This window comes from Macaca thibetana, chromosome 14 (genome assembly GCF_024542745.1).
Source record: "Macaca thibetana thibetana isolate TM-01 chromosome 14, ASM2454274v1, whole genome shotgun sequence".
Lineage (NCBI taxonomy): Eukaryota > Metazoa > Chordata > Mammalia > Primates > Cercopithecidae > Macaca > Macaca thibetana.
This window is the reverse complement of record NC_065591.1, coordinates 79,101,678-79,114,518: the sequence shown is the minus strand read 5'-3', so window position 1 is coordinate 79,114,518 and position 12,841 is coordinate 79,101,678. Positions and strand designations below refer to the sequence as shown.

General features: G+C 36.7%; 2 protein-coding genes across 10 annotated transcripts in view; one reads left to right on the top strand and one right to left on the bottom strand.

The window, feature by feature from the left end:
- Positions 1–12,841, top strand: part of ME3 (malic enzyme 3) — a 1,085,505-nt gene that overhangs the window by 264,120 nt on the left and 808,544 nt on the right. The window lies entirely within an intron of this gene.
- The window catches only part of TMEM135 (transmembrane protein 135), a 356,382-nt gene that overhangs the window by 22,713 nt on the left and 320,828 nt on the right, over positions 1–12,841 (bottom strand). For all 9 annotated transcript variants that reach the window (XM_050755863.1, XM_050755860.1, XM_050755855.1 and 6 more), the window contains one exon: positions 5,809–5,850. In XM_050755863.1, the coding sequence (XP_050611820.1) occupies positions 5,809–5,850 (42 nt within the window). The remainder of the gene's footprint in view (positions 1–5,808; positions 5,851–12,841) is intronic.

Here is a 12,841-nt window from a genome sequence, read left to right as displayed (position 1 = left end):
TGTATACGCACAGGGAAACAGAGGGCACTACAGAACAGGAATCAGAAAACAGTCAGATTCCCCAAGTCTTCATATTATTTCATTAGGAAATCTGAAAGTTGATGTTATTCTAATTACTTATTTTTCTTTGGAAAAATAAAATATCTAGAAAATAATATTCCTGTTTCATCAAAACTAGACTATATTTTTGCAAAGACAATGAATGGAAAATATTATCACAACTGGATATGCCTCAAGAAGTATCTCCTTTCTCAGAGTTTGCAGTATCACTATTTACACCTATCCTGTAAGAGTCATTGCTCTTATAAAGATTAAGCTTTCCCAAGGTAATACTACCTTCCAAGCTTTCAGAAAATATAGTAAAATAGAGATAGAACGGGATTAATAACAATACACTAAAATTCTGGAACTTGTGTCAGGCATAGTGGCTCATGTTGTAACCCCGGCACTATGGGAGTTGAGGCAGGACAATCACTTGTGGCCAGGAGTTCAAGAACATCCTGGTCACCAGAGTGAGACCCCACCTTAACAAAAAAATTAAAAATCAGCTAGGCATGGTGGTGTATGCCTGTAGTCCCAGCTACGTGGGAGGCTGACATGGGAGGATTGCCTGAGCTCAGGAGTTAAAGGTTGCAGTGGGCTATGATCATGCCACTGTACTTCAGCCTAGGCAATACAGTAAGACCCTGTCACTTAAAAAAAAAAAAAAGTAACTTCAGACCTGTGACAAACAGAATATGAAACTATAAATACTTAGAAATAATGAAAAAGCTGTTACTACCAACAACTGCAACCCATCCTGTTCAGACAACCTCGGTAAAACATCTAGCTTATCAAATCATAAGGGGTGTGCAAGGGGTTTGTTTGTCACCAGATGGCAGCTGTGCATCTTTGGTAGCTGTCAGTTCAAATGAATTTGTTTCTCACTTATGGTTGTACATAGAGAGTTTAAGATCTGTACTGCTGTTCTTTATTAGCAACAAGGGTTGCTATGCCAGAACAGATAGAACAGTTTCTCTTACACCCTTCATAATACTGTTGTTATTTTGGCCAGGACTGACTATTTCAGATTAGAAGTCACTTCCTTGGAGAAGTTGACCCTGTCCCAGGCCAGAATAATTCTGTGCTAGGAGAGCCCAATGAACTGCCAGTACAGTAATGTACGTGCCATTTTAGTAGTCTACATCCGCTACTCAACTGTGAGGCCTGTGAGACCATGTGTATCTTCTTTGCTATTATATCCCAGCATCTAGCATAGTGTCTGGCACATGGTAAATACGTAATACATATTGAATGAATGAATATAGTAATAGCTAGCATTTTCTGAGCATATCTTATATGACAGACACAGTGCCAACTGAGCCTTTTACAAATACTAATTCATTCATGTAATCCTCACAACACTATAGGTGTCACAATTCCCATGAGAGTTGGCATGGTTAAGTATCTGGTCCACAACCAATAAATTATCAGTAATTATTTGAACCCAGAATTGTCTGGCCTAAAGTCTGGCTTCTTAATCACTAAGCTACATATGTTTCTAACTATGTTTTAAACTATGATGAATAAGGCTAGCACACCTTCAGAGTCTCACACTGGCTTATCTCCCGAGGTTGTGTCCTTGACACTATTCTCTTGACTTCTACTGTTACCTACATACGCAGATACTTTTCAAATCATCCCACGTAGAATTTCCAGAGGAAGCTTCCCAAAGTACACATCTGAACTGACTACACATATCCTCAAGGAACTTCACGGGCTTATGGCCTACTGAATTAAATACAAACTTCAAGCTTAAATCAGTATCTGATTTAAGATACTGTGAGGCCTGTGCAGAGTGAGTGCTCACTATAGGAGCTATTATTATATTACAATTAAATGAACTACTTGACATTATCCAAATAAACCATGTGTCTGTATTGCTCTTCTTATCTGGATCATTCTTCCCTACATCTTTTCTAAAAATCTTATTTGTATTTTAAAATCCATCTTAAATGCTCCTTCCACTCGCTCCTTCCCACCCACCCCCACAGTAAAATAAAAGTATTAATAATTTGGAATTATAGAACACTTAACTTCTATTATTACATTTCGGTTTTTCTAGTCTATAAGTAATTTTGTGCAAATTTCCTGCTTTCTTCTCTCCATTTACTCCCATCCACAGCTTGGGGAAAGATGCTAGGTTAGGTTTGCCTAAAATATATCCCTGAGATAACCTACACTTCTCTTTTGCAACATTGGACACAGTTATAATTAGTGCTGTCTTTCCCACTAGACCATAAGCTCTCTGAGGACAGAGACTGTATCTGGCCTATTCCCCAGTGTATTCTCAACACTTAGTACAAGACCTGGAGCAGAATAAATGTATACTGAGTATATCTATCAGTGAATGTTAACTCTGTAGCTCCTGTATTATCTCATACTTGTTGAGGAGTGCTGATATGGTTTGGCTCTGTGTCCTTACCCAAATCTCATCTTGAGTTGTGATCCTCACCTGTTGAGGGAGGGACATGGTGGGGGTCATTGGATCATGGGGGCAGTTCCTCCCATGCTGTCCTCGTGATAATGAATTAGTTCTCAGGAGAGCTGATGGTTTTAAAGTGTGGCACTCCCTCACTCTAGCTCTCTTCCTCTCCTGCCGCCTTGTGAAGAAGCAGCCTGCTTCCTCTTGGCCTTCTGCCATGACTGTAAGTTTCCTGGGGCCTCCCTAGTCATACAGAACTGTGAGTCAATTAAACCTCTTTTGTTTATACATTAACCAGTCTCGAGTAGTATCTTTATAGCAGTGTGAGAACAGACTAATACAAGTGATTTTTTAAAAGGTGCTAAACTGAGTTTTTGTTTGTTTGTTTGAGACAGAGTCTCACTCTGTCACCCAGGCTGTATTGCAGTGGCATAATCAAAGTTCATTGCAACCTCCGCCTCCTAGGTTCAAGCAATTCTCCTGCCTCAGCCTCCCAAGCATCTGGAATTACAGGTGCCCACCACCACACATAGCTGATTTTTGTATTTTTAATAGAGACGGGGTTTCACCATGTTGGTCAGGCTGGTCTCTAACTCCTGATCTCAAGTGATTGCCCGCCTTGGCCTCCCAAAGTGCTGGGATTATAGGCGTTAGCCACTGTGCCCAGTCTGAAGTAAAGTTTAGTATTTTAAAGCTTTTTAGCCTTGTCTAATTAGGACACATTACACTGCAGTACTGTGTAAATATTTGTCCTTTGTGGATAAAGGACAGTTTTCCTCTGAGTGAACAATGTATGTTTTCATGATACAGCAATTATGATCTGTATGAGATAAGCACTTCCTTATGGCATTTTATGATTGTATTCATTTAAATCTCACCATTCTCAAATGTGTCAAGCTCTGTGTATCTTTTCCTCACCAAAGTTTAATATTGTCAGGAAGTCATATTAAATTGTGCTACAAAAAGTATTTTCCTTTCCCCTTCCCTTTGTAATTAATATTAAATTTTGCACTTTTGACATGCCATAAATTTACAGCATACGTCTACAATAAAAATCACAACCACCAGGACTGCAAAGAGGTAGCAGGAAAGACATGTCAGATAACACTTTTTTGAAAGCCTACAAGAAGCACACACATTATTTTTTTTACAATGAAACTTAACAATAAAAAATACATTTGGCTTTTAGTAACATTCTTCTGAGAATCAACTTTATAAGTGTGAGATTAATTCATCTGCAATGGAGTGAGTCCATATTCACCATATAAATTCAAGAAATAGCCACATTTCTTGAATCCAAATTCACCACACTGCAGACTGATTATGAAATAGAATTAAAATGAAACAGAATTTGCTTAGTGGAAGAAGATGCACAAATAAACATATGACAATTCACAATATTTAACAGTTTTCTTGCTTTAGCAACAAGAATATTAGCAAGAATTAACAAACATTTTTCTAGAATATTTTTCTATAATACAGCGAAAAATTAAGTGCAAATAGGTCCAAACTAGCCCTCTGTTAAAAGTGGATTTGAAGAAAAGACACAAAACCATCTGACACATTTTAAGTTTTTGTAAGAATTCTGGGAGTCTAAGGAGATGTAGGAAAACAAGACTAAGTTTTTCCTTCTCTTTTGAAAACCTAACTGTTGTTTTTGTTATCAGCTTTAAACTTAATACCAAATGCTTTCTAGCCAATGCAACAACAATAACAAAAACTTTATTTTCTAATAAATATCATGATCTTTTACCAAAAAGTAACAGTAAGGAAATTAGTGTGGTGTATTATGACTTAGAAAGTTGTTGTTCCCACAGAGTTCTCACAACCAAAGATATCCTTAATCATACAGCGGACTCCATTTGTTCCCTCCCAAACCAGTTTCCTTGCATGCCATGTGATTTTCTGTTAACAGCACCTTCTTTCAGGCACTTTGGTTTCCAATACTTGGCTGGGATTGCAGGGTGGAGGGGAAAAGAAGGAAAATATCAGTCTTCATTTTCATTCTCTTTAATCCTCCTACTGTCACCCAAATTTAGTCCTTATTGTCTTTCCACCTGCTGGTTCTCTCTTTTTTGATGTCCCAAATACTGCAGCCAGACCAATCTTTCTGAAACACTGTAAACCACCCTGCTCAAAAAATGTTAGTAGCTCCCTACTGCTGACCTTATCAAATCCAAATTAGTCTTTTTTTTTGTCCCCCAGGTCTTCCATAATCTGGCCCTACTCTACATACCAAAAAATATTTTATATTTCCTAATATAAACTTTTCCTACCAATTAAGTCCATTTTCTCACTGTTACCTCACACTTTGTGTTTACAATTTTCACTCTCTTGCTACTATTATTCACTTCCACCCAGAGTGCACTTCCTCTTCCTTGTAGTTATTGAAAGCTATCCTTAAAGTACAGTTTAAGGTACATCATCTATGAGAATATAACAAAAATAACAGTCAACATTTCTTGAGTATTTACTACATGCCAGCCACTGTTTGAAATATTTTTCACATATTAACTCATTTGATCCTCAAAATAACCTTGAGACAATCACGTAAAAACTTTTGCTAGTACTGAAGCTTTCCCTAATTTTTCCCTCCAATACTTGCAGTAAAAACCATACTACTAATCTTCACCAAGCATCTACTATACATCCTTTGGATTACAAAACAGGCAACATTTATGATATAAACTAGACAAACACTGGGTATGGAGTCAGTATATACAGTTAACTTGTGTGAGGTTAAATTAGACAAATATTCTAAGCCTCAGTTTTCTCATCATGTTATCTTTCACAGAACTGTTGCAAAAATTTAATTTTCTAATCTATGAGAAAATTCTTGGTGAACTATAAAATATAATGCTAATGCTAACCAACATTTCTATAGTATATACCATGTACCAGTTGCTATGCTAAAAGATGGGCTATGCGGTGAAAAGACTCTAGTGATACTTAAAATCAAATTTGTGTTTGACTGTGCATGAGTCTTGCCCTAAAGCAAATAATCTAGTACCACACAATTAAATACTTAACTTTTCAGTAATTGTTCATGAGCAGCTCTGTCTTTCCAAGCTCCCTGAAGTGAGTTCTTGTATTTCTTTTCAAACACCCCGCAATAGAAAGCACACAATAGGTCCAAAAGAAGTAGCTGATTAATTTTTAGAGGGAAAAATCTGACAAATTACTCTTTCAATGAGCTATATATCCGCAGGCTTGGAAGTACTTTTGTGAATTCTAAAATTATTTTCAGTTTAAATGTTTATTCAATAAATATTTATTGTAATTATGTATTATGTTTTAAGTTAACTTGTAAATTCTCTCTCAACATAAAAATAAATGTTACCTACCTAAGTGCAGAAAATGTAAATCCTTTCAAACCATCCTTGCACCTAAAACAATAAGAATTTACAATCATAAAATATTTTGAGGTATAAACAGTATATTACATTACTATTAAATCTTTTCCTGAAAATAAATGTTTTAAAAGATGAAACTCTTAAGGCAAAAATCTGAACATTATGAATGGTCAAAAGAGCAACAAGCAATGAAGTATGTCACCTTACACAAAATGATTAATATGATAATGCCTTCCTACATCACATAAACATTACTTAGAGCTCAGCTCTCAAATAGGCAGGTTGAAGAGAGACTTAAGTAAATCTAAAGGCTCCATCTGGACTTCAAATGGGGGCTGGGAGTAGAGCAGGTGCTACAAATCCCTGGGGGACCAATTTGCTGAGAAGAAAAAGACCACATACACCTGGTGGGTGTTTAGATCTAGATCAATTCAAGGTTCTCTCTTTGTCCTACCTATTACATCGGAGAATGCACAGTATTCTTAATACAGAGTTGGCAGGCACAGAAAGGTTTCAAGTTTAGTTCAACAGTTTTAATTTCTGATTAAGCCCAATTAGAACAGATCACAGAGCATGAAGAACAGAGTTGGGGTGAGGGACAGCAGAAAGAGAGGACTCCAAATGGTATTTATTGAGTGCTTACTATATAGCTGGGCACTGTTTTCAGCTCTTTATATATGTTGTCTCATTTAATCGTATCACTAAACTGTATGAATAGAGATTTTTGTCTATTGCATTGCTACACAGAGGCTCGAAGAATGCAGTAACCTAGGTCACAAAAGTAATAGCAGTCAGAATTCCAGAATTCGGGGGCTGGAGGGGATTGTCTGACTTTTAAAAGTTATGTTTTTTTCTTATACGTCCTCCTGAAACAATCTACTCTCTTCAGTTGGGGAAGACTCAAATTACATGGTAGTTAAAAAAAAAAAAAAGATTCTCAGATTTGCAAAAAAATATTTAAACAAGATCTTAAAATGGGGACATTACTATGCAGGCTTTACAACATCCTGCTATTGTCATTCAATGTCTTTGTTCTTCTTTATCGCTATGATCACCTTAAACAAAGGGCTTTTGATTATTTATTATCAAAATCCCTTGAATAAATCTATAAAGACACTGGATATTCTTAGATAAAGAATAAGGCCTAGGCCGGGCGCAGTGGCTCACACCTCTAATCCCAGCACTTTAGGAGGCCAAGGCCGGTGGATCACCTGAGACCAGGAGTTCAAGAGCAGCCTGACCAATATGGAGACACCCCGTCTCTACTAAAAATGCAAAATTAGCTGGGCGTGGTGGCACAGGCCTGTAATCCCAGCTACTCAGGAGGCTGAGGCAGGAGAATCGCTTGAACCCACGAGGCAGAGGTTGCAATGAGTCAAGATTGCGCCATTTCTCTCCAGCCTGGGCAATAAGAGCGAAACTCTGTCTTAAAAAAAAAAGAGTAAGGCCTCACATATTATAGGGCAGTTGTTCCTCTATGTCTTCTGTATGAAAGACCACAAAGGAAATAAAAATTTAAGAAATCCATTTTACTCAAAATCATATACATTTGTATTAGATGCAGTATAGAATCTGAGAAAATAAGTTAATCCACATGCACAGAAATGTTTTAAAACAACCCCATCAAAAAGTGGGCAAAGAATATGAACAGACACTTCTCAAAAGAAGACATTTACGCAGCCAACAAACATATGAAAAAAAGCTCAACATCAATGATCATCAGAGAAATGCAAATCAAAACCACAATGAGATACCATCTCATGCCAGTAAGAATGGCGATTATTAAAAAGTCAGGGAACAATAGATGCTGGTGAGGCTGTGGAGAAGTATGAATGCTTTTGCACTGTTGGTGGGAATGTAAATTAGTTCAACCATTGTGGAAGACAGTATAGCGATTCCTCAAGGATCTGGAACCAGAAATAACATTTGACGCAACAATCCCATTACTGGGTATATACCCAAAGGAATACAAACCATTCTACTATAAAGATAGATGCACACATATGTTTACTGCAGCACTATTTATAATAGCAAAGACGTGGAACCAACCCAAATGCCCATCAATGATCAAATGGATAAAGAAAATGTGGTACATATACACCATGGAATACTCTGCAGCCATAAAAAGAAATGAGATCATGTCCTTTACAAGGACATGGATGAAGCTGGAAGCCCTCATCCTCAGCAAACTAACACAGGAACAGAAAACCAAATACTATGTGTTCTCACTCATAAGTAGGAGGTGAACGTTGAAAACACATAGACACAGAGAGGGGAACAACACAAACCAGGGCCTGTTGGGGTGTGGGGAGTGAGGGGAGGGAAGTTGGAGGACTGGTCAATAGGTGCAGCAAACCACCATGGCACACATGTACGTATGTAACAAACCTGCATGTTCTGCACATGTATCCCTTTTTTTTTTAGAAGAAAAAACACTTGAAAACTCAATTTCAATTAAGCAACACGATCTACTTCCTGGTCATGTTAACAGTGAGAAATGTAACCACAGAATTTAGCTAACATACTACATAATTATCTACCTTACACAGAATAGGGGTAAAGGCAAAAGAATTCGGATGGAACGATAAAATGTGCATGGGAAAATTATAGCATTAAAATGTTTAAACTTCTTTTTCCATCTGATGAAAGTGTTTTGCCGTAATTTAAAAACCCATAATCTAGATAGGTAAGATGGTGAGGAAACAGGTTAAGGGGTCTATTGACTGGAAAACAGAAAGCATTAAAAGATTATGTATATCTGGGAACAAATTTTGGCTTTCATATGTTATTGTTAAAAGACAGCCATTTATCTTTGTGCTATGCTGAATAAAGAATTCTGACAACTTGTTCTAGTCAGAATTGCATATTTGTGACCTTAAACAATAAATTTAATTGCAGACCAAAACATCAAAAAGTAGCTTTCAAATATAAGAGGAGCATATACAAATGAATTTGCAATTTCATTATGATGGAAGTTCAGTTCTTTCAGCAGAACTCTGTGGGAAGCACTTCATATTGATAAAGTCTTAGCATGGATTCAAAAGGGGCTATTCTTCTTTCCATTCATGTGTATAAGGTTTGTTAATGTAATTGAGGGTCAGATGTCTATGTCAAAAGAACAAAAAAGTAATTATTCCCATAAAAAGAATCTTTAAAATAGTAATATGGCCCCACATTTTGACACTAAGAGTATTGTATGAGCATTAACCTAACTATGAAACACAATTGTAATCTGTGTTGAATGTTGAAAATATGATATAAAGATTTAAACAAAGCAGATTCCATTTGAAGTTTCCTCATTATTCTATGGATTCGATTATTATAATGTAAATGAAATCACATTCTCCATTTAAGTATTAAGGCTCACCAACTTATTTGATAAATATTAACTAAATGGCCACTATGTATAAGCACTGCCTGCCTTAGGTTCCAAGGACATAACTGTGAACAATAAAGAATCCCTGGTTTCACAGAGCTGGCATTCTAGTTGGGAAAGAGATACATAAAAAAGTAAATATGTCATATAGTGGTAATAGGTATGAAAAAAAAAAAAAAACCTGCAAGATAAGGGGAGAAACAGTGATACAGTCAGGCTTCATTACTTTACACAGTATGGCCAAGAAGAGCTTCTCTGAGAGGTAAAATGTGGTGATCTGATCAGAAACATTAGTGAGTAGAGGGGACAGCATTTCCGTTTGAGGTAATCAAGTACACTGCCCATGATATGGAGTCAGCTTGGCATGTAAAGAGAAGCAAGTAGATTACTGTAGCTGGAGCAAAATAGGGGAGGGAAGTAGTGGTAGGAAATGAGGACCTAGCAATTGGGGTGGAGAGAGGGAGCAGTCTACATTTCACATAAGCCCTTTAGGCAAGGTAAGAACTTTGGGAGGTTCTCATCAGAGGAGAGGCACGATCTATCTTAAATTTTAAAAGAATCACTTGTGGCCGGGGACAGTGGCTCACACCTGTCATCCCAGGACTTTGGGAGGCTGAGACTGGTGGATCACCTGAGGTCAGGAGTTTGAGACCAGCCTGGCCAATATGGCAAAACCCCGTCTCTACTGAAAACACAAAAACTAGCCGGGTGTGGTGACGGATGCCTGTAATCCCAGCTACTTGGGAGGCTGAGGCAGGGAGAGTCACTGGAACCCAGGAGGCAGCAGGAGGTGGAGTTGGCAATGAGCTGAGATCGCGCCACTGCACTCCAGCCTGGGCAACAGAGGGAGACTCTGTCTCAAAAAAAAAAAAAAAAAAAAAAAATCACTTGGCTGCTGGATAGACTTATAGGAGGTCAAGGTTAGAAGCAAGGAAGCAAGTTAGGAGGGGAAAGATGATTGTGGTCATCTAGATCATAGTTGTAGAAGGTGGAGAGAAATAGAGCTGACTGAAATTCTCAATGGTTTAAATGTGGAGTAAAAGAGAGGGAATTTACAAATTACTGAAATAATTTTTGGTTTGATCAAATGGAAGGATAATATGGCCACTCACCAAAGTAAGGAATACTACAGCAGAAACAGTTTCAAGGAGAGAATCAAAACTTTTGTTTTGGACATGTTAAGTTTAAAATGTTTGTTAACTAATTAAATGGTAATGCTGAGGAAGCAAGTAACTGGCTGAACAAGTCTGAAGATTAAGGGAGAGGTCTGATTTGTTTATATGTAGTATTTAAATGCATGAGACTAGATACAATCATACAGGAAATAATTGTAAAGAAAATGTCCAAGGACTGAATATATTTTGCTTCTCCACAACTTATAATGCAGAATATCTCTTCAAAGGAAGAAAAATAAAAATCCATTTATCCTAATCACATTCTTTTCTAATATAAAGTCTCATTTTTATTTTCAAGTGCACATAAAAGTAATGCATTTAACTCATATACGTAGACTTTTCAACTTAATTTATGCAAATGAAAAAATAAATACTATAAAATAGTCTACATTTACTGAATCTCTACTTGCAAGGTTCTGTGCTAAGGCAAATTATGATATAAAAGAGAGCCAAAAAACACAGGGAGGAAAAGAAATATGTTGCATAATAGTATCAAACAACTTAGTCAATACACAAATAACTGTAGAGGTTCAGGTTGGAACTGCATACTATGTACAAGAAAGTATAAATAAGCTCAGTGTTATCATTATCAGGATAATACTCTTGGTCAAATGTTCAAATTTTCAATTAGAAGTGTAAATGATAGCAAAATAAACAATTCTGCCCACAATGATATTTTTCTTCTATGAAATTACTTTCATAAGATTGTCACCTTTATTACATTGTACCAGCAGATGTCGCTAGAAAACTGTTTTTGGAAGAATTTGTAGTTCATTGGTGTGACTTCTATAGCAAACACTTTACTGTAGGTTTTCCTCTAAAAACACATTTATAAGGATGCAAAAATGTTACTAATGTTAATTAAAGTGCATTAAGTTCTCCCAAGAAAATATCGCGATATTAGACTTTTAATGATGGGTGATGTTCCTATAATCCATTCAGTGTAAAATGTTTAAGAACACCCTATTGTTTGGCACCAACACAAAATTTAATAACGTAAATGTGCTACTTTATTATGTGCTCTCTAATGAGCTGAAAAGAATGAGAACAAACTATTTTGATTTCTAAGATTTTTTTATTGTCTACTCAGTTTTCACTCATTTGGTAAATATAAAAGATGTAAAAGATGTACTTTATAAATCTCCTTTAAAATATTTCTTCACAATCTAAAGAATGGAAGAAAATATTTACAAACTATACATCCTAGAGGGGATTACTATCCAGAAAATATCCATGGAATACTATAGGCCACAAAAAGGATGAAATTCTGTTATTTGCAGCAACATGGATGGACTGGTAGACATGCTCAGTGAAATAAGCCATGAACAGAAAAGTTAAACACTGCATGTTCTCACTCATATGTGAAAGCTAAAAGCAGGTTATCTCATAGAAGCGAAAAGTAGAAAGCAGAAGAGAAAATATCCAAGGCTGGAACCAGTAGGGGGAAGGTAAAGATATGAAGAGATGGCTGGGCGTGGTGGCTCATGCCTGTAATCCCAGCACTTTGGGAGGCCAAGGAGGGTGGATCACCTGGGGTCAGGAGTTCAAGAGCAGCCTGGACAACATAGTGAAACCCGTCTCTACTAAAAATACAAAAATTAGCCAGGCATGGTGGCGGGCATCTGTAATTCCAGCTACTCAGGAGGCTGTGGCAGAAGAATTGGTTGAACCCAGGAGGCAGAGGTTGCAGTGAGCTGAGATCACACCACTGCACTCCAGCCTGGGCGACAGAGCAAAACTCCACCTCAAAAAAAAAAAGAAAAAAAAAAAAGATATGGAGAAACTTGTTAGATACAAAATCACAGCTACGTAGGAGGAATACGTAGTGGTTCTATATCACTGTAGGATGACTATAGTTAACAGTAATACATAGTTTCAAATAGTCAGAAGGAGAATATTGAATACTCCCAATACAAAGACATGTTAAATATGAGATTATAGATATGCTAATTACCCTGATCTAATAACTATATATGTATTAAAACATCACTATGTAGTCCCATGAATATGTACAATTATTATTTGTCAATTTTTTAAATGATAAAATACATTTCATATACACAAAATGTGGTCTCAGAAGAAGGTGCAGACAACATGGGATTTTTTTTTCCACTGCATGTCTGTGATTGTAATTATGTTTTCACAATAAATTTAATGTGTAAATAAGAAAAATATAAGCATCTAAAACAATATTACATGTTTTATTTACTTATTTATTACTTCTTCCTCCTCACCCCCCAAGATGGGGTCTCCCTATGTTGCCCAAGCTAGTCTTAAACTCCTGGACTCAAACAATCCTCCCACCTCAGCCTCCCAAGTAACTGGGATCACAGGCATGTGCCACTGTGCTTATATTACACATTTTAAATAAACATCTAAAAACAAAAACGAAAAAAAGTATTTCTTCAGAGGCAACGCATGGTGTAGTGAAAAAAATCCTGCTAAGAGAAAGGATATAGATGCTAATCATAAT